We start from the raw sequence: 21,859 nt of genomic DNA on the forward strand, positions 1-21,859 counted from the left end.
GGTCCTGCTGAGAGAGAACTGTCCCAGTCCCAACTTCTATTCTCAGCTTCTCGTGACCATCCTAAATATTTATGGGATGATTAGCTTCGCGATGTATCAACATAAACAAAATTAATGGATGATTTTTTGTTATTGGGAGAAAAGCCATTTTATTCTGGAAATTATATTTATGATTTCGTGGCATTTATTCAGGATTTTCTGGAGCTCTTCCAGAAACACTCATTCTGTAGATAAATTTTTGTACCACTCTATCGGAAAATTATAGTTGGAATTTCAAGTCAAGGAACTTGACACAAAACGACGAAGGGACAGGAAATTCCTGCAGAATTCATCATTGTTTCAGGTCCATATGACACTGGAAAACCGCGAAAATTTTGGGCATTCGATCAATAATTTCGTTGAATTGAGCATGAAAATTTGGGCTTTCATTGATAAATCAATTTTTATTGACCATGGAAAACCCAATTTTATAGAATTTTTTCGATAAACGAGAAATGTGAAGATTTCTAATAAAGATAAAAAGATAAAGTCGTAATTGAAAATGCAGGTGACTTTGTGCCTGAAATTTCCAGGAATTTCCAGAAATTTTCAAGAGTGTATGCAAATTAAATGTCTGGCTATTCACCGAAAATTCATAGATGTGAAATAAACTGTCTGGGAATTCACCTGTAAGATGCATATCACTACGAAAAATAATTCGCTTGTTTTCCTCTGAAATTTTCAGTGCCAGTCATTTTTGCGAAGGATTCCTCTGGGTTTGTAGGAATTGCCAGGTAATTGGTTTCGCTTCGCTGCAGTACAGTCAGTAAATAATACATATTGTAATCATATGTGACTCGGAATCCACTTGAGTAGTTTCACCCCAAGAAAAATTAACTGTAAAATTTTCCGTGACGTTTAATAATGGAAAAAATCCAGAAATGAAAAACGATACGTACACCGATAAATTTTTCTCTACTACTCCGCGAGGAATTCATCCGAAAATTTTTTTACCAAAATATCAAATAAAATCTTGGATATTACCGGATATTTTCAGCGAGGCAGGCCCTAAAAAACTGTCAATCCCGAGTAAAATGAAGAGTGATAAAAATCAGAGGCTCTAAAGAAGTCGAAAAACGTTGGAAAATTCACCGAAAAAGAAGAAAAGACAGGAAAACATATCTGTGCCAAGCGATTATCCACAGGTCCCAAATTATTAACGCTTCAATCCACCCCCATTCCCATTCCAAAATGTCAGTTCCTATTTTCAAGGAGTAAGAAAAAAGGAAGAATTTCCATTGACACCCAAAAATTGGCAAGGGCGTGTAATCAACGTCCGAGGATTTCTCAAGACTTCAGGACAAAAAAAATGCGAGAAAAAAAAAATATATATTTTGAAAACTGTCGATTAGTTGCGCAGCTTGCCACAACGATTTTAAAGCTTCCAAGCTGTTTTTGTTGTGCCGACTTCGCAGTTGGGGGTCGTCTTTGGACGCCGTAAACACGCAAAATCCCGGGTCCGAAGACGACAGAGAGAAGAAAAAGGCCCTTTTTTATTTCCATCTCCCTCGGCTGTCCAGTATTTTCGGAAGTTAAAACGGAAGGAAGGAAGAGTGGAACGAAAAACTCTTGTCCCAGTAGTTCACGCTCAGTGGAGGGCCGATTACGTGGTTCGTTGTTGTCGTCGATTGTTTTTGCCGTGTCAAATTGTTTGGCCCTCCCTTTCAGCTCTTGTCCTTTTTTTCTTCAATGTGATTCAGAAGCGCCCTTGAAGACCCCGAAACGACTTCCGTAGCTCAAACCAAAGCCCAACAATTTCTGACCTCGGAAACTATTCTGACTTGGTCACCCGGAGACACCCGAAACGGAAGCCTACAAGTGCCCTGGAAATTTAAATCTAAGGTGTCACGTGAAAGTTGACCTGAATTTTGCTGCCCCTCGGTGAAGATGACTCGGAGTCAAAATTTATCAGTTCGTCTTGAAGGGCATTGAGAATAATCTTCTGTCGAAAAAAATTGGAGAAGGAATTTCTCCTGACACTTTAATCCTTCAGCAATTGCTAGCTACTTTGCATGTAATTGAATTTAATCAGTTATTGTGACTTGCTCGAGCTGGGAATTACTCCTGTGTACGTTAAGAAATCGATATATTTTGCGAATCATACTAAACACTATATTATATATCCCGGTCTGGACTATCCATTTTTTCAGTAATTCTTCTTGTAAAAATTATATCAGGAATTATCCTGTTGCCCTTCTTACTTAATCCAAATCCTATCCAACGACTCCTTTGACGTCACAAAAATGTAGAACGCTATAAAAAATTCCCGTCTACTATGTAGTATATTATATATTGATATATTATCATATTAAATATTGCCTGAGGATTTCTATGGATTGAATCCGTCATTTAGTCTGTGTTGTTGTTGAGTATTGCCGAAGCAAAGTTATTTTGTGATTCTAAAAAATTACATCGAATGTTAGGATAATTAGTAATAAACATGAATTTTAGAACATGAGATAAGAATGAAAAGTGGAAAACCTTTCAATAGCTCCACAAGAACGCAACAAAATTGGACACAGCCGATGCCATTCGAAAAAACAAAAAAAGTTCTGTAAAACGGTCTATAACCATCGCTACTTATTTTCTTCGTTAAACATTAAAAATCGAAGCATTTTGAATATTTAGGTAAAATATGGAAATCTTCAGTACATAATAGAGTACATAATAGAGTACATAATATATGAGCTTAATAAATGAAATAAAAAGAAACAGACGAATCATCGAAAAAACTGAGGAAAAAGCATTACAATAATTTATTTATGGAATAAATTGAGTGTCACTCTCAAAATCTAAATGACTTCCGAAGAATATGAACCAACTACTCTCATCGCTTTATCATCTTCTGGAACATACGACAATTTGAAAGAAATCACCGATCAAGTAAGTCCTTCACCTGTCGTAAAAACAATTTGAAGCAAGAATTCTCGATTGGAGGTATCAACATCGCCTTCATAATTGATCCAAATGATAATGTGAAAACATGTAGAATTTTTTAAATCTCCTCAAACTCGTTCCACGGGGGGAAAATGAGCCAACATATAGGATGATCGCTTCCGGTTGATCGACAAATGTTGGTGGCAATACACTGTTATTCTCACTCCTGGTAACGATAACCAGTCGTTAATGTCGATTAAAACAGCAGGCTAAACATTGCCACAAGCATAAGACGAAACAATCTCGTTTTTCCCTGTGGCACGGTAGCACGCACCGGTTTAAATAAACAAGGCCCAATCGGTGTCCACTTTCCATCGACTATTCAACAACTCTCCATTCATTTATTTTGCTTATTTTCCAAGACCCGACGCGATGTTTACACTGATCAACCTAATAACCGTTAACATATTTTAATGAACGTTATTAAACCCTCAAGTAAATTTGCGAGAGTGATAGCGCCGGGGGAAAACGTGATTAACGGCTTAGATAAACGTCAACTTGTTCAACGAATGGGCAGATTGAATGGAAGAAAATTTATTGGGAGTGGTTATTTAGTAGTTTCGCGGAACTATTTCGTTTATTCTAGCGTTTTATGATTATGCGTCGGGAGGAAAAATTACTGTAACCCAACAATTATCTGTTTTTAATGGATTTACTTGTGGGAGAGTTAATGAATTCGCTGGAAGAGATTGAGATTTTTTAAAAATTAGAAAATTCCACGGATTAGTCGCACCTGATGGATCAAACCAAAAATAATATATAACGCATTTTTCTCTTAGAAGAAAATATTTGATGATTTCATGAAGATTAATTTATGAAATATTTGACGATGGAATCGTTTTTGTACGATTTTTCGTTTGAATGTAACTGAATTATATATATATGTAATTCCTTTCATTATTATAATTATTCATTATTTTTCATAATATAATAATATTATATATATTATAATTAAGAGAAGAGATCCGCATTTTATTAAATCGTTTCAACGAATTGTATCTTAAGAAGTTGAAGAAATTTGACATAAAATGGAAAATTTTCAGAAAGAAGTTGAATAGTTTTCTAATAGATTATTTATGTTCTTTGATAATATTCGAAGAATATTGTTGCTATTCTCAATAATGGATTATTGCCTCCGCTTCCGGCTGTCACAGAGGGAAGAGTACGAGAATTAAGCTGAATAATAATTAAGCTTAATTCTCTTTGAGGTGTGCAACCGCCATAATAATTCTTCGTGAATAATTTAGCAAGTGAATTTGAGGTAATTCTTCTGAAGATCTAGTCCAACAAGCATTTATCCCACCGGTATAGTTTTTTCACAGCAACTGTCATGTCTTTTTATCGACAACAAACCACTTCCGGTCACTTGTCGAGGTGCAGAGCTCAAGCCTCAGATATAATTCCCTAAAAAACAATAATTGAATCTTTCCTGATAAATTTAAAGATTTTATGTGAAAATTTGGTTTGCTAAATTTCAACATCAAACGTAAGAAAATTCTCTGACAAGAGTTTTCTCCGAAAAGAATTGCAATAATTTGAGTTCTTCCGCTTCAGTTTAATTTTTTATTTTCGCTCATAAAATAAATTTTTGCCATGTGCTTGATGTCCAGTGAATTTTCAAACAATTGGCGACGCGGAGAAAAATTTTAGCCTGAGTTTCGGAGAAAGAGGGACTTACTTCCCTCGTCTTATGAAATATTCAAGCGAAAACGCAGTGACTGGGAATATTTTATCGATATCCTCCTGTGGTTCTATGGATAAATCACTTCTGCTCGATATTTTCATGTTAAAAATACTGATGACTCGACAATCCCAGGAACAAATGAACAGTATTTCGCACCTCAATCCCTCGATCTTCCTCATTCATGCCAAATTTTTATTCTATCATTCTTGTTTCACATCCATCGCACCGCAGTCTTATGTACGTATTTGCCCGCCTCGTTAACGCCCCGCTACAGTACCCAACTTCACTTTTTTATTTCCCTCTTCACATGTATATAATACATGAATCAACTTGACTCTCGCACTATCGTTTTCCACTTCTCTCTTCATTTCTTTCTCCTCACCGCGAGAATGAGAATGATCTCTAGTTTCCAGACTGCACTGTTCAAAATATTTCAAGTGAAATGGCTACAAACGCAATGAAAATTTCACACACGAAAAGAACATATACGCGAGTCAAGTATATTTTATGTACTGGATGTGAGTTTATTTTCTTCTCTTTATTTTCCTTCAAATGTAGTCCTTCCTGCATTTTTTTCACTGAACTTACAGGCAAAAGTACGGAACATTCATAATTTATACTAAATAGTTATATTATATACAGATTTTTTAGTAAATAGTTTCGACTGGCAGATCACGGAACAGGCAGGTAATTTTTATTGAATTTTTTTCTTCGTGATCACGCATTGCGTTGGTGAACAATTAATTCTGTCTTAAACATTATAATCTAATATTTTGAAGTAAAATTTGCACTGGCAATTTTTTGGTAAGAAACCAAAATATTGGTTTTATGAAAAAAATGACAAAAAGGGCGCAGATATTTTGTACTCATTTGCACGCACTTGCACTAGAAATATTCCAATGAATTTATCTCAAACATTACACTCTGGTTGAAAATTCAAATCACCAGCCATTTCACAAGAATTTCCGGAACTAAAATAAAATATTTATCTTCTACCTCACGGTCTCTGCCGAATTTCTACGAATAACGCTAAAGTATGTACTTCGTCTCACGAATAAATGAGTCAAAAGGCAATTGTTGATATATATTTTATTTGAAAATTCAAATTCAAATATCACGACATCTAAAAGCGGAGAACAGTTAATTGCAGAACTCTAGACGGGAAAGTTATCCTCTGACCCCTTTCTATCACCATAAAGGCTAATTTCCGGAAAAAAAATGAAGAAGAAGCATTGGATCGAGAGAATGTGAAAAATTCGATTTATTTTTGAAATTTTCATCCCAGAAAGAACACGTATTTAAACGGCCGATGCAAGAAAACCATTAGCTGCCGCCATAGGAGGGACAAGAAGTTAAATTAATTACGCCTGGTCCACTGGTAAATTCCATCACTACTTTGTGACCACCATTGTTATTTAACTTTGATATTTTTTTTTAAATTGTGCTGACCGATGCTTTCTTACATATCTTCTCCCTTTCCTCAGTCATTCCACTTTGGTGGCATCCCAGGCATTCCAGAGCGTCCACTCAACGTTCGACGTTTTAAATTAGGAACGATAAATAAGAAGAACCAAAATGATTTTATATTTTTTGCAATGAAATCCCTCGGTCCCATCCCCTTCGTCACTGAGCGATGGTGAATTCCGTTGTGTGTAGATGTGTACCGCGAAAAATAACGCGGGTTTTTAGAAACAAACCTGGCGAGACGAGTAGCCATTTTGTACACATTTGATTTAAACTTGATTCTTGTTGTCCTTTTTTTTTTTTTTTTTTCATGGTGGAACAGAAATGATGGGGATCATATGTTTGAAGGAGGCGATGGTTGGGTTACCGCCCCATTAATTACATATCTTTCACCCTTTGTCCATCCCATAGGAACTTGGGTTCAGCCACTCACAATTCACCCAGTCTTCATAAAAAACAGAATCAACCCTCCCTTATTTCGCCATTGTTCTTATCTCAACATCAATTATGAAGTTTTCAAGTTTGGTTTATTGCCAGGGCTTGAGGCTAATTGCATTGCAATATAATTTCATCATAAATAAATTGTGGGAAAATTACACTACACTAGAAATTTCAGGTTGAAAAACTTTTTTAATTTTTAAAATTTTCATTTTTCATTTTTAACAGCGATAGTCACCTCACGTTTCTGTAAAATTATTTTAACAGAATTTTGATTTTTCGGTCAGAATAAACTTTTAGAGAAGTATTCTCCGCCATATGAAAAATCTTATTAATTATTATATTAATTATTTCCTGAAGAATTTTAATCGAAAAGTGCTATTTATATATTACACATTGATTCCTTTCTGAAATTCTCCGGAGTGAATATTTCCGTCAAGTGATTTAAGAAGAAGAACTCTAAATTATGAACGTGTAAATTGTAATTAAGATTTTGTCCTTACTTTAGTGAATACTTTGTTCAACAGAATAAACAATATAATTTGAATGGTTGAAATAAAAAGTAAAAAGAATAAAAAAAATTATCTCCGAATAGAAACTGAAAACGACAGCAACCGAAAGGATTCCCCAAAAAATCAAAATATTCAATTAAAAATAGGAATTCCATTTGGAATCCATTGGAACCCATCACGCCATATTTTCCGCATATAACCTCAACCTGCGGAATGCGCGTCGAGTCAGAATAACCGATCCGTGACGTGGAAAATGCGTGCATCCATCCCCAGAAGATGTTAAATCAAGGAAAAACCCTAGGAGTATACCCCGAGAAGAGGGAAAAAACGGCAACTAAAATGACTAAAATGAAAAAATAAAGAAGGAACAAGGACGGAATAAAAAGGAGGATGAAAAGAATGAAGGTAAAGCCGCAAGAAGAGCCGTAATACTCGCGGCGAATAAGGCGGAGGAGGTACGGAAAATAAGAAACAACCTCAACTTGCCGTGAAAGGGTTATATAGCGTCATATCTATACATCTGGAAGGCTTCGAGCTATATAACAACTTTTACCCCCTTTCCCTCCTCATTCCTCACCAAACTCCCCTTATTGTTCTTTTTCCCTTTAAATCCTCTCGTTTCTCAAGCTCCTGACCGTGGTATGGCGTCCTAACCTCCATTGTACGTACGCCCCGAACTTCGAGAATCGATCTTCAAGTATAAAATCGTGTAACCCATTGTTTTCATCCTATGGAAATTAATTGAATTTATTTGAATAAGAGTACGATGGAATCGCTCGGGCATTTAAATGGTCAGACCAGGAGTTTCTTATTCTTTATTTTCTTAGATGGCATGTCATCCGGAAGTCATACATTATCGATCAACTGTTACCCTTCAATATATTCTTTTATTTTTCTCTTATTTTTTTCTCCACTCCATTTTCGTTATCCTACTTTATTATGAATTTTTGATTTTTTTTGTAGACATCTTATTAATTATACGACAAAGTTTAATGATTGATTGGATAATTTTTAACGGGGTAGTGAACTTTCTTGGAGATTAATCGTTAAATCGGTTCAAATTCTCGAATCAATCGCTGTTGGATGCGAGTAACAATATTTATGTGAAATTTGTAGAAGAAGAATATTGACATTTCGATTATAACGCGAGGGGAAAAATTCTGTTGGTTTACCACGCGATTTGCCACGCGATTTGCCACGCGATTACTCAATATCAGGATAACTTCAACAATAAATATCTCACCGTGCATTTGATTTTGAAATGGCATGAGGGGATCTCCCTCGAAATGACTGTACGAACTCTAATTTCAAGCTGGAAGTCATGCGCATGGTTTTCAACATGAAAAATAAGAGAGTGTCTCTTGCAACAATGCACAATGGAATGCCAAGCGATCATGAATTATACAGTTATTTATTTATCAAACTTTAAAATTCACCGCTGGCTATTTAAATCATTTTTCTCCCTGTTCTCTGTCGTGTTGGTTGACTGGATAACATGAGGATTATATGGATTATATGGAGTGTCTCGGGATTTTCTCGTACTACTGGTCACCAGCGGAGGACACATTGTTTTTTGTTTTCACATCCTTTTGTTTTGTTTGTTTGCCCCGAGGACATTATTCATGAGGGTGAGGTTATGGCTGAAAACAAAACGGTTGTAATTGTCCTGCAATATTATTTACCAGTTGTTGTACACATTTGGAGATGATTTGTGGTGGGTAACAATGGTGGAGCGGATGAGGAAACCTTTGTAATTGTCCTGACACTGGAATTTCCTTCTGTTGAGTTAGGGGAAATTAGGTCGTTTTTTTTTTAATTTTTTTTTTCTTGAACTTGTGAATTATTACTGTTTGTTGGAGATGTGAAGGGAGAAGCAGTTGAGGGTAAATATTACTATTGCTCGTTGATATTCGAAGGGGGCGATGGGGTGAGGGCTGACGTTCCTTTCCCACGTCGGTCATTGTCGACCTCAAACCCCAATGGTCATCGGATCCTCTGCCGAAGGAAGGAAGTGGTTGCAGAGATCACTTTACAGGACAGCCCATACACGGGTTTAAAGCCACATATTTAGATAGTTTTTTATATCGAATTCCGACATTTTTTTCTTGGCTGCCTAGGTCTCGGTGAAGTGGACAGGATGCTGAATCATTTGCATGACTTCATCGAAGTGGATGACTCTTTATTTCTACCCTGCATTTGTGCTGTCCTGATGGGGCATTCATGCGAGGTGCAATGCATTTATCAGTTTACATCCTGCATGCCAGATTTGGGGGAAAATTTATTTGATATTTGAGGAAGAAACCATCAGGGATCGCCTTTTTTTAAAAAGTTCGTGACGTTTATTGTCAACATTTTTTAAATTATTGTGTCATATGTAGATTATGGAAAATTTATTGAAATTTTAGTCGCAGTGATCTGAATGTTTAGTTAGATGAATTATTGCTTGAATTATCAGGATTTTCAAGGGTTTTCAGTATCATCTGGACCTGAGAACTGAGAATTACCAGAATGTTTGGAAATTTAACGTCGCTTCGTCGTTGTTTAAAATTTCAAATTCTATTATTTAAAATTTCAAGTGTAAATTTGCAACAGAGTGCGGAAACATTTATTATATGTAAAAACAAACATTGGTTGGTGAAACAAAAAATCATTTTGAAGAGATACATCATCTCCAATGTTGAATGTGGTTGGAGTTATATTGAGAATTGAGACATCGATGCGTTTCATCCACATTAATCAACTTATCAATTAATTTCTTGATTAATTAAAAACATAAAAATTCTAGTAAAAATCTCAACACATGGTAAAAGCTCCTAAAACATAACTTCCATATTATCTAATGTTAATCCAAAATCTCTCCACCATTTAAAATTTGTTTCCATCAAATTTTTTCATCTCCGTGTTCGGACATATGTAATTCTCTCCGCTGTACCATACATTGAGTTTCCCTCCGCATAAACTTCATCGATTAAACTTCAGAATAAATTACGCTACTTGGGTTTCAAAGGGAAGTTGAATGCATCGAAGATTCACTCGAACGTTCGCGAAAAAAAAAGGAAAAAAAAAAAACGACCGCGAAGCCAGTGTAACGAGACGGTAGTATGAGTTTTTGTAATATATGCGACAAACGAGAAAGACCAAGACAAAGATACGATGGAAAATAAATGAACGAGAGAGTGAATGAGAAAGGGACCTAGAATATTCCAACGATGGTGGTTACATTTTGACCCGTTTGACCCCATGAGCACTTCTCACCATGCATTATGGCATTGACTCTCGGCCCTCGGACCTTTCCTTCATCCTTTTCCCAGTGTGTTACCCGTGTTGTAAACAAGGGGGAAGAAGAAAAACTGTTGCCCTCACCCAGACATATTGAATTCCACCATTTTTTTTTTCACCTCAGGTAGCGTACTGAGAATAAAAACTTTCATAACATGAAACTGATCTCATAATGTCATTCGAGAATTCCCAATGAATCGAAAAGCAAAACCAACAGTTGTAAATCCCAACTGCCACTTTGCCACGCAAACATCGTGACACATTAATCTAAACAGTATACCTCGTGCGTTTTGCGAGGATAAATCATGAGGATAAATCCATAACCTTGAAATATAATTTGAAATTAATAACGGGAGATCAAGAAATCCTTGAAGTCTTAATAATAATTTGGAAAAGTCGCAAAAAGCCCGATGAAATTTCATTTCAACCCACAACGGCCATTTTTTAAATGCAAACGTCATAATTAAAAACTCCCAGAAACGTGAATTTACGGTAATAACCTTGTGAATCTCGAAAATCAGTTTAAAACCAATGAAACTAATTCACGAGTCGATTCTTTATCGAGAACTGTCCAAAATGGCAAAAAATCCGACGTGATTCCATTTTAATCCTCACCAGCCATTTTGTCATGCAAACGCCACGAGCAAAAAACGGCGGGAGATTTAAATTCACCTCAACCCTGGGACCGGAATTTCTCAGCCATCATCTGGTGGAATGTCTATGTGGATAAGAGACACAAACCAATGGAGCGAGAGGAAACAAAAGTCCAAATCAACAAGAGAAAACAAAAAATCGACTAAAAAAAAGGAGAATCAGTCGAGAGGAGAGGGAGATGGCACAGATGACTAGTTTGGCTCCTAACGCGGTGTAAAACCGTTTTTGCCCTAAAAACTCGAGCGTCCATCCCCTTTCAATCCGCGGGACGACCTTAATTAGCGTCGGCACTGAGCAAAAGGTAAGAGTCCAAAGACCCTCTCTCGCTAGAGACAAAAGGGGAGGCTAAGGGGATTCAAAGTATATTGCCACTCGTTTTCAGTATACCTGGATACAAATATATTTTCACGAGTGGATATCCTTCAAGATATCATCAACCTTTGCCCATTCAACAAACTAATTTTATATTTTCTTTCTCTTTTTCTCTCCGTCACCTCTTGCTACATTTGTTCATTTAGATTTTGCGTCATCGATGCTTGTAACGCATACGGAACTATTTTCTAGAACCTTCCAGTAATGAGAGTCGGGCGAAAATAATAATGAATCATCATTTTTCAATAGGATTTTTTCATTTTTCACGGAATTACGTATAATAAAAAATTGAGAGATATCAAATATGTATATAGGTATATGTACTATGCTATATACATATACTATATACATTGCTTAAAGAGATTTCAAAATTGTTACACTGAATTTATTAAGAGGGAAATTTCACATATTTTTCAAGAGAAGGGGAGGAACTGTAATTTTTCTATACTAAAATTATTGTTAATGAAAACATAAAAAATTAGTAGGAAATAATAAATAATTCGAGAAAAATTGACGGTTCCCACCAGTCCTTAATTAAATTGTGAATGCTAAGCCCCGAAATTCCCCGAAATTCGCGTGAAAATTGCGATTTCTAAAAATCTAAAAGCATTTCGAAAAAAAAAATTAATCCCCACCAAAACTACCCAATCGTCCACTTTCCGATGACCAAATCCACTCCCCCTCCACCCATTCAAATAAACGATTTTCGGCCCGAAGTGTGAAGATGCTAAAAAAAGCGTTCCACCTTTTCTATTGAAAATGTTAAAGATAACCGATGAAAATGATAATTCAATTAATCATAATGTTTAAGTACCGTCGAAATAATGGGATTAAAAATAAAAATGCGTGAAGACATAAAACGACCCGAGGAAGAGTGCGATGCAACAGATGAGAATGAGAATGATGAGAGAGAGATGAGAAAGAAATGGGGAGAATAAAAAAATAGAAGATGGAGGCAATCTTATATGGGGATATCCCCGGATGGTGTGGAGTACAGAGAAGGTTGGGAGCCCCAACAGCGTTAATCCCGCGCTCATTAGTAACACGCCACGGACAGCCGACCATAAGCAACATCGACATTCAACCTGGCTTCCCTTCTCATCTCGTTTTCACTATAACCTCCCTCTGCCTCCCTCTTCCTCCCTCTTCCTCACTCTTCCTCCCTCTTCCTCACTCTTCCTCCCTCTTCCTCCCTCTTCCTCACTCTTCCTCCCTGTTCCTCACTCTTCCTCCCTCTTCCTCACTCTTCCTCCCTCTTCCTCCCTCTTCCTCACTCATCCTCCCTCTTCCTCCCTTGCCACCCTCTGCCACCCTTTTCATACACTGTGATTCGCCTCAGCCTTCGAACGCCTCCGTTTTGCACTTTAACAAGCACGCGATTGATTCTTTTGTGCACCATTTTTACCCACTTTTACTCGGTTATGTTGAGAACTTATAAATTGGATTGCCTTTTTTTTTCTACTCTCGCTGGGTAATGAGGATAATTTCAGATTAAATTGCTTTCTATAATTAGAAACGAAAGGTTTATGGGAGAATTTTTTTTTTCCATTTCGCACGCATTTCTTGATGATTGGAGGGAAATTCAAGATATTACGGATTTTCGGGAATGAAAAATATCTTTGTTAATATTTACAATTTTGACATAGACAATTTTCGGGCTCGAATTCGCTCTGATTTTAGTTTTCCTCAGTCAAATTTTTGGAAATTTTGGATTTGGATTACAATCGCTTTCCTGTAACGCGGCAATCTCTGTCTTGTATGAATTAGTCTGTGGATATATAATTTATGTTCCTTATTTTGTAAATAAACTGAGCATTATTTAACCTGGCCATATTTTACAATCCCCATAAACAATTGTGGCGAATTTTATCAATGTTTTCCATTTTTAAGGAATTCATTCTCTGAAATTAACGAAGAATGAAAATCTCATCGACTCTTCTGTAAAATGATAAATTTTTTATTAAAAATTTCTTAGAGATGAGCAGAAAATCGTAAAATCAAATGATCTGTAATTAACTATGCACTCTCCATTTGTTAATTAAGATAATTTCACATTAAATTGGTTTCCATATTCAAAAACGACGAGTGCAATAAATTCAATTCTATAATATACTAAAAAAAATCGACAACCCAACAAGAAATTTCCATAAAATACCTTTTGACACAAAATGATGAATTTTCATCAAGTTTCTTTGTCAGTTACTAAACAATCGATTAAGCAAATGATTTAAATTGAAGAGTAGCTCGTAAGTTAAAAAAAAAATCACATTAGCTACCTCTTTCCGTCTTTTTTCCCCGTGTGTACCCATGGCAAATACCTAGAAAAACCCCAATAAATAATTAAAATGATGATGGCATTTCATCACATCATTACAAACCCACCTAAACGTGACTAATATGAACTTCCTCCCCATAACCACTGGAGTGCCTACAATTCCTATTCCCATTATAAAACTTTAACGACGATTTTCATCGCAACTGCCCCCATCATCTACACATAAAGAACCCCATAAAATAATAACAGTAAACATGAGAATCTCCCTCTATCCGCAGATCTATAAATACCTCATTTGCTCAACTCCATGTGTAATGCCTTCACCCGAACAGACTTGTCTGATTCTCATTCTGATTCTGATTCTGATTCTGATTCTCATCACCTCTCATTTGATATAGGTTAGTAACGGAAAGTTTTATCAAGTGTTACTCTAGCAATTGCGAAATTTTTTTCACTTCTTAATCGAGAGAGATCCATTCATTCCAAGAATCGACTGATATCTTCAATAATTTCTGTGATTTCTTCGTTAAAATGTGAAGCCGATTTCTCTGACTTTGAATCATCCAAAAATCAAATGAAACAATAATCGCTCTTTAGCGCCCTTCAATAATTTAACCTCCTTTTTTTCATTATTTTTTTATGTCCATTCAAGTGCTTCCCGCAACACAAATTTGATCATAAATTAAAATATATTTTAGGCTAAAAAGATCAAATTTAAACAAAAAATGACGTTCGATAGATGGTCCACCCGGGCCTTAAATTGAAATTTCAAATGCAATTTTCTGAGAGTGTACGACCGGTGATTTCCTGAGTGGCAAATCCTTGGGGCAATTGTTTAGAGATATCACCGTCTTGATCGGTTAGTGTCACACGAGCAGAAACTCGATCGTCGCACGTGGCGCCACGCGATACGAAACTATTCTGGGACGAGATGAAAATGTTTAAAGAATGGGACAAGAAAATTTCATGAAAGAATAGATTGCCGATCGACACCAGCTGGGGATCGTCTCGTTATCGTTGGCAATGCCACCGGAGACGAGAACTCATCTTGTCTCTTCTAGGTCATTCGATACGCTGGAGTAACAAAGGAGAATGAAAGGAAGAAAAAAAACGAAGGAAGAAATCGATGGGACATCGATCGGGCCCTCATCGCTGAGACAAAGGATGAAGAAAGTGACGTCAGTCTGGGGTTCGAGAGTCCGAGGCGAGAAATGAATGTGCAGGATTTTTGGAAATAATGGGGTGTTTTTTTGCGAAAATTCTCACAAATCTTGCTAAATATCCAGTAGCAATTTGGGGTAGTTCAAAGTGGGATAATTACGTGAGAAAATGAAAAGTCAATGCAGTTATCTGAATTTTCGATTGTATGAGTTCGAATTCAATTTCAACGAAAAACGATCACTTCATTTATATTAATCTATCGATAATTGCGAACGCGCTGAATACTTCAAGTTCTATTTGTTATAAATAAAGAAAAGTCAGGGTCCACTCAAAAACTCGTTTGAGAATGAATGATTCGATCTATCAGTGCGTACAATAATTTACATATTTGATTGCAGTTGTTTTAGAGATGAATCTTAATTGCAGGAAAAGTTGAAGGTCGGCAGTACGGAGAAAACTAATTATCACTTCGGTTTTCCTCATCTTCAGAGAGAACATCGTCATTGACAACTTGAGAGTTCCGTGAAGAACATATTGGGAAATCCGAAGACTGACCTCAATTTTTGGGAAACTTTCCTAAATTTTTCCAAGACTTCACTGCCTTCCAAATATGTTAACGTTAAAAAAAAATATGCAGAATTAAAAATGGACCTTTCCTATTTTCAAGTCATCAATTTACTTCTAATCTTTTCGCGTATTAATTCCAAGTAATTAATTACGATAGCCATATTGATTTTCACTCGAAAATAATTTCTTCAATCGATTTTTCTTTCAATCTTCTGAGAAGATTTTTCTCCCTGATTTCCCGGGAAAAAAAAATACGCAGAATTAAAAATGGACCTTTCCTATTTTCGAGTTATCAATTTACTTCTAATCTTTTCGCGTATTAATTCCAAGTAATTAATTACGATAGCCATATCGATTTTCACTTGAAAATAATTTCTTCGATCGATTTTTCTTTCAATCTTCTTAGAAGATTTTTCTCCCTGATTTCCCGGGAAAAAATCTTATCGAGCCGCCACCAGAACTGATAATCCATTCCCGAGAGATCGACAAATACCTGAAGAATGAGTGGTTCCCCGATATTTTCCAGGTACATGACGCGAATATCTCCGACAAGTAACAAAATGCTCCGACAAACATTGACTCATTACTTTTTTCCCAGGAAAATCAGTTCACCAGTGTCTCTCCCTACTCCACCATAATGAAATGGAAATTAGTAAACAATTACGAATGTTTGATGAGCGTGAAGCATCACTTTGGATTCTGGAAAAAAGAAGTCAAGTGGTACTCGGTATTGTAACGATGATTGACATAAAACATTACGATGACAACTAATATATTCCGAGGATTCTCATGTGTAAGGACACTTCCATTCAGAACACCGCATTCTCCCCCAAAGAAACCTGAATTTATTATTTCTAGAACGCACCTGACGTTTTCATTTGACGAAAAGTTCGCCTGCAAATACCTCGCGCTTAAGGCAATTAATTAGAAGAAGAATTATATAAACTATTTTCTTTGAAGAAGAAGTCATCCTGACTTTTTCAGACGAAAATATTTTATGATTTCATGGAGATGGAATGAAATATTTGACATGAAGACATAATGACAATCAAATGATCACCAGACAAAAAAACTTGTGAAAGATTTGACGCCTGTAACGCAATTTAGTATATTTAAAAAAAAATAAGCTAAAGATTATAATCATAATCTAGGCGAAGAAGATCAGCGACAGATTTTATTCCACGGGTTTTTATTGAAGGAATGGAAGTTGAATGGAGAAATATAGTTTGCTAGGTGGTAATTCCATCAATAAACGCTGGCAATTGATGGTGAAATGTTTCAGTGAGATATTGACGTGGATTTTTCTCAATCGGTATCTCTCAATGGCTTGAAATTGATTCCAATACGACGTCCGCACCTGTTCACCAGGTTTATTGCTACTAACAGAAACTCGAGAAATGTGTACACCATGACGACAACCGACGGCCGAGAGATTTACGAAGATCTCGGAAATTACCGAGAAATCTACCCGAGTTTTCAAGTATTTTTCAATATTTCTTTAATAAACTCAACTTGATGGAGTTGAATGCCTTGAAAGTTTGTTGCAACGCATAATTACACTTTTCGGAGTTGGCAATCGTTACGGCATTTGCCACGACTGCTTCTTCGGGCCAGAGTTGACACAGGAATGATGAAAAGAAAAAACATATGATGAAAAAGACTAAAGGACAAGGAAACCATTAAGTTTTATTTGCCGTAATTGGCGTAGCTTTAACGCGCCAAACCAAACACTGGTTATGGCTGCCATAAACCTACCCACAATCACTTAGGTGGCGCGCACGTTTATTTATTTTTATTTTTCCTTTGTTTTTACTTCCCTCATTTTCGTTAACCACATTAATTTCCCCTAATTATCGATCCCCACGCCACAACGCGAGATTTCATACAGTGAAAAATCATATAATATCTTGGAGAAATTAAAAAAAAAATGAAAATTCAATGTTTGAACAAATGAAACGGCATCCGGTCAAGGTTCGCTAGTCTGTGACAATGAGATAAGAGAGTATAACAGTCAATAGTGATGAAGAATGTAGATGTTTGTGTGGAACCGACGGTCAGAGGGTTCAGTAGAGAATCACCTCCTCGATGGATAGATGAAAAATTCCCAAACATCTTATCCAAACTTCAGCAGATTACTTTCACCATCATTTGTAAATTTGGTATTGGAGGAAGATAGCGAAGAGAACACTGAAATTCTCTTGAGAAAATAAATAAATTACAATAACCTGCGCAGACATAACCCGTCGTCTCTCCACCCACGAATGTTGAATTGACAAAAGCGCCGCAACAACGTCGGTAGCATTTAAGAGAGCGAAGGTGCAAAGTGTTGTATAAACACCAATAAATGCAGAATGAATAAAACGTTAACGAGGCGTATAAACCGGTGAGAGACAATTTGTCCCCCTCCCATTCTTTTAAAAGCCCTGAAAAAAAAAAATAAATAAGGAAAAAAAGTATTTACCTGAGTCATGAGCCTGTCAGCTCCTGTGCCCTCTTCATCCTTGAAAATGATATCGGCATTGTAATTGGGAACAAGATCGCGAAATCTCGTGTGATCCCTTGATACCCGTCCCTCTGGCAATCCACTGGCTGGCAGTGTATTCTCACTGACATTTGGCACATGCTGTTTGAAAACTAATGGGGTGAGTTTGCGCAGTATTGGTCGCCTTCCGCCACCCCTACCAGGACCACAGGCTAAAACCCCCGGTATCTCCAACGCCGGTAACCAGAGTACAAGAAGTACAACAATAAGAATCCTAGGTGGATATCTTCTTCTAGTTCTACATCTTTGATAATTATCATTGTTACGTATTTTTTGTAGGTACGAGACCAATCTCGTTTTACCACCTAATTCCACCATAATATCACGTGGGTTCTATCAAACCAATCAATCCCACTGGGTTGCGACGATAATACCACCACCACCTCTTTCCACTAGCCTCACTCACTTTTAACCATAACCAGGGCATCACACCCTGGTGGTTATCACTCGAGAATAACTTCACTTATTCCAGCCACCCCAATCCCCTAGCCACCCCCCGCAACATGGACAATCAATATCATTGACAGAATCAATCACTCCCGTATCATCAAACTACCTTTTCCCACTTTCGTCGCGTTCACTTTAAAAACATGACACAAGATTTCAAATCAATGACTATTAATTTTCTTATCATATAACGGATGACAACGGGTGACACTTGACCGGTTTTCTGATTTTATGATTTTATGATTTTATAATTTTATGATTTTATGATTTTATGGTTTTATGGTTTGACCGATATCGAATGGGTAAGATACCAGGAGTTGACGTATCGCTGGACAGTGGACACTGTTACGTCGTCTTTTTGGCGTACGAATGAAAATTACAAGGAGTCAAAGAGGAACGACTCTCTCGAGGTTTCGGTGTAACTCACACTTGCAGCAGGCCAAGTTTATCCCGTGGTGGTGACCACTGGGTCCTAGGTGAGTGAGTGAGATGGAGATTGTTGGTATCCCCCACTTCTTGGGGTCTTGAAATTCACCCGCCTCGTGGTCCCCGTTTAATGCTGCACTGCAAGCAGGTCTTGGCCGATGTTCCCCTACCCTAGGTTCAGTACCCTACCGGTTGGATATCGATGACGTCAGGCCCGAGGGCGAGAGTTGATTGGTTCGAGGGCGTGGCGATGGATCGCCGATGGACCCCAGGTAAAAAGTGAGGAACAGGTGGCCGAGGACTGCCAGGGATTCCAAGGTGATAGTGCGCTCGGGGCTTTTCGGGGGATTTCAACCCCGGATTTGTCTCACGGGGAAAATCAGGGGGGACTGATTAGATGGTGCTTGATTGGTGATGATTGCACATGGTGGTCAAGAGGGTGATGGGGTTGGGAAGCTTCTGGGGGCTCATTACCAGCCTCTTGATTGTGGATGATTGGTCCGAGAGGTGGACGGGCCAATTCTTTTAATGAGTCATTTGTTATGATCTCCGAGGGAGCACCTCTTTAATTTTTCTAGAGTTCTTTCTCCAAGCCCATGTCACTGTCACATGTCACATCTTTGGTATTATCAACTATCATTTTACGGGAATTGTCTTTGATTCATTTGAATTTGTTAGGCCGTGTGGAGATTATGCCTTCAGAGTGCCGTAGGGCATTATTTATTTGGGGTAGTCTGTCGTCTGATGAGATTCATCGCTTTAGCAATATTTCTCAACGACTTGCAGTTTGTCAAAACGTCAAATTTTTTTCACATTCATCGAATCACCGGTTTTAGATATCCACTCCCCTTATGTTAATGTTACGTTCAATAGTTTCTAGTACTGTTCTTAGAACATCCTTAGGCTTCCGTTACAAAAAAATCTTTGATTTTACGGAAGGAGAGAGTATTTTTAAGAGGATTCTATTACCCCTTTAGGAACATTAATTTCCTTCTTCGAAATCACCGAGCATTTCGTTCATTTGAAATCCGGTTTCCTCCATTTTCATCAGAATTACCCCTTTCCTGAATATTCAAGTCTGCGCAGACTTTCCAAAAGCTCTCCCTTCCACCTGAATTATTTTTAAAAAGCATTTTTATTTTTCCGTCTCTACCGAATATTCCTCGACCTCATTAAAGCACTCCATCACCTCTGATTGCGAACTGTTAAAAATCCAGCGATAACTCGCACCAATTTATAACTCATTGTGATTGAAGCAATCACGGATAACTTGGAGAACGATTGGGCACTCTTCGAAGAAGATTCACTTCTTTCCTTGAAGCTGCTAATCTAATCTTCTTGAATCTCTATACATTATCCCAGGGCTATATGTTATTCGGTGAACCTCTGATGTTTCTAAGGCATAAATTACCTATTCCTTGAACCTTCGACATTGAAACCGTCTAAAATATATTTATCCATCAACAGACATCCAGATAATCAATTTCACCTTTCTCCCCCCCCCCCCCTTCCTTTCCCTAAAAAGATTGACAATCACTTAATGAAATGTCTCGCCGACTAACCGCATCAGACACCGTGATGTTCGCACAACAACTGATACCAGATTCTTTTCAATTTTCGACAAGCTTCCTCACTCCCACCTTTCTTCCCCAGAAGATAAGATACCCCCGCAGGAGTTGATCAACTGTCAAACTGTCGACAGCTACGCAGGTCGTTGACGTAAAAAGAAAAAAACCTCGTACCGATCTTAACACTCGATATGACAATTTATCAGACAATTTCATCTCCACAGCTCGATAATGGAAAAAAAAAACAATCTTTATCGTGACGGTAATGATTTCTCTATGCCCAATAGTTGGTATCAATTGAATTACCATTGATTCGGTGTATAACGATCGTTGAATGATAATAAGATGCGAAAGGGGCAATATATATAAGTACGATGAAGTACCCATTTGAAGAAGTGAAGGCGGTAACATTCAAGCCAACTCTACATGAGGTAGAATCGATTCTTGGATCATACATAATCGTGCAACGGTTGAATTGGTCGTTTCAGGTCGTATACAATATGCAAATTATCGTACGAGTCAGTTTCAATAACAGACGCCGGGAGATGATACAATGTTGCACACCTTGTAAACCATTTGGTGTATGTGTGTATCCTTCGGATACATTTGTGCGAAGAGGATAGAGTGAATTATCAGGTTAAGATTTAATGCGCCTGTTTTTTTTTTGCATGCAAATTGCGTATTACAATATGTTAAACCAATTTGCACTTAGTTGTTATATATAACGTTATTCCGGGGCTACATGGGTAATTATTTTTAAATTGTGAACGCCGGATATTGGAGGATAAATAAATGAAGGATCAGTTGAGATAAATTTTGCCATTTGTCTTATCTCGAGGATGAGAAAGTCGTAATGGATATTCAATATTTGATATTGGCATTCGTAATTTCTTGCCAATTTGGCGAATAACAATGAGGGATATGGCAAATAGTGCTACGCCCTTCCGATAGTTTTCGGGGAATACATTAGGATTTATTTAAAAATTTTGCCATTCTTGTTGTAAACGGTGATGTTCAGGATTGACATTTCAAATATTTGTCATTAGTCTCGTGAATTTAGATGAGGGGAGGTAGAGTAAACAGTGCTGGATCCCCACAAACCAGTGACTAAAATTTAACCGAAAATAGGTTCTCCGGGTTTTCTGGTTTAACCTACCAATTCATAATGGCGGTCTCAAATATTTATCATTTGGGCACAGAATACCGCTGGCATTTCAAAATTTGAGAGGAAATCAAACAGTATTGAAACCCTGGAAAGATCCCTGAACACTAGAATGTAGCCAGAATAAATTTTCGTATTTTCTAAATTTAAAAATTTTACACAAGTTCAGGACTTCATTATTGTTTATTGTTCCTTAAGCATTGAGACAATATGAAAATTTAGCCTGACGTTGTAGGAAAAATTCGATTTTTTTGTAATAATCCAAAAAAATATTAGAATCTTTCAATACCGAGAAAAAAATTCTGATTACGCGTATAAGGAAATTTGTAGGT

General features: G+C 37.1%; 1 protein-coding gene across 1 annotated transcript in view; it reads right to left on the reverse strand.

Moving 5' to 3' along the window:
* Positions 1-20,241, reverse strand: part of hh (hedgehog signaling protein) — a 37,859-nt gene extending 17,618 nt beyond the window's left edge. The window contains exon 1 of the mRNA XM_011313824.1: positions 17,844-20,241. Coding sequence (XP_011312126.1) covers positions 17,844-18,242 — 399 coding nt within the window. The 5' untranslated portion in view covers positions 18,243-20,241. The remainder of the gene's footprint in view (positions 1-17,843) is intronic.
* Positions 20,242-21,859: the final 1,618 nt, after the last annotated feature.

Source organism: Fopius arisanus, unplaced genomic scaffold (genome assembly GCF_000806365.1).
Source record: "Fopius arisanus strain USDA-PBARC FA_bdor unplaced genomic scaffold, ASM80636v1 scaffold00131, whole genome shotgun sequence".
NCBI lineage: Eukaryota > Metazoa > Arthropoda > Insecta > Hymenoptera > Braconidae > Fopius > Fopius arisanus.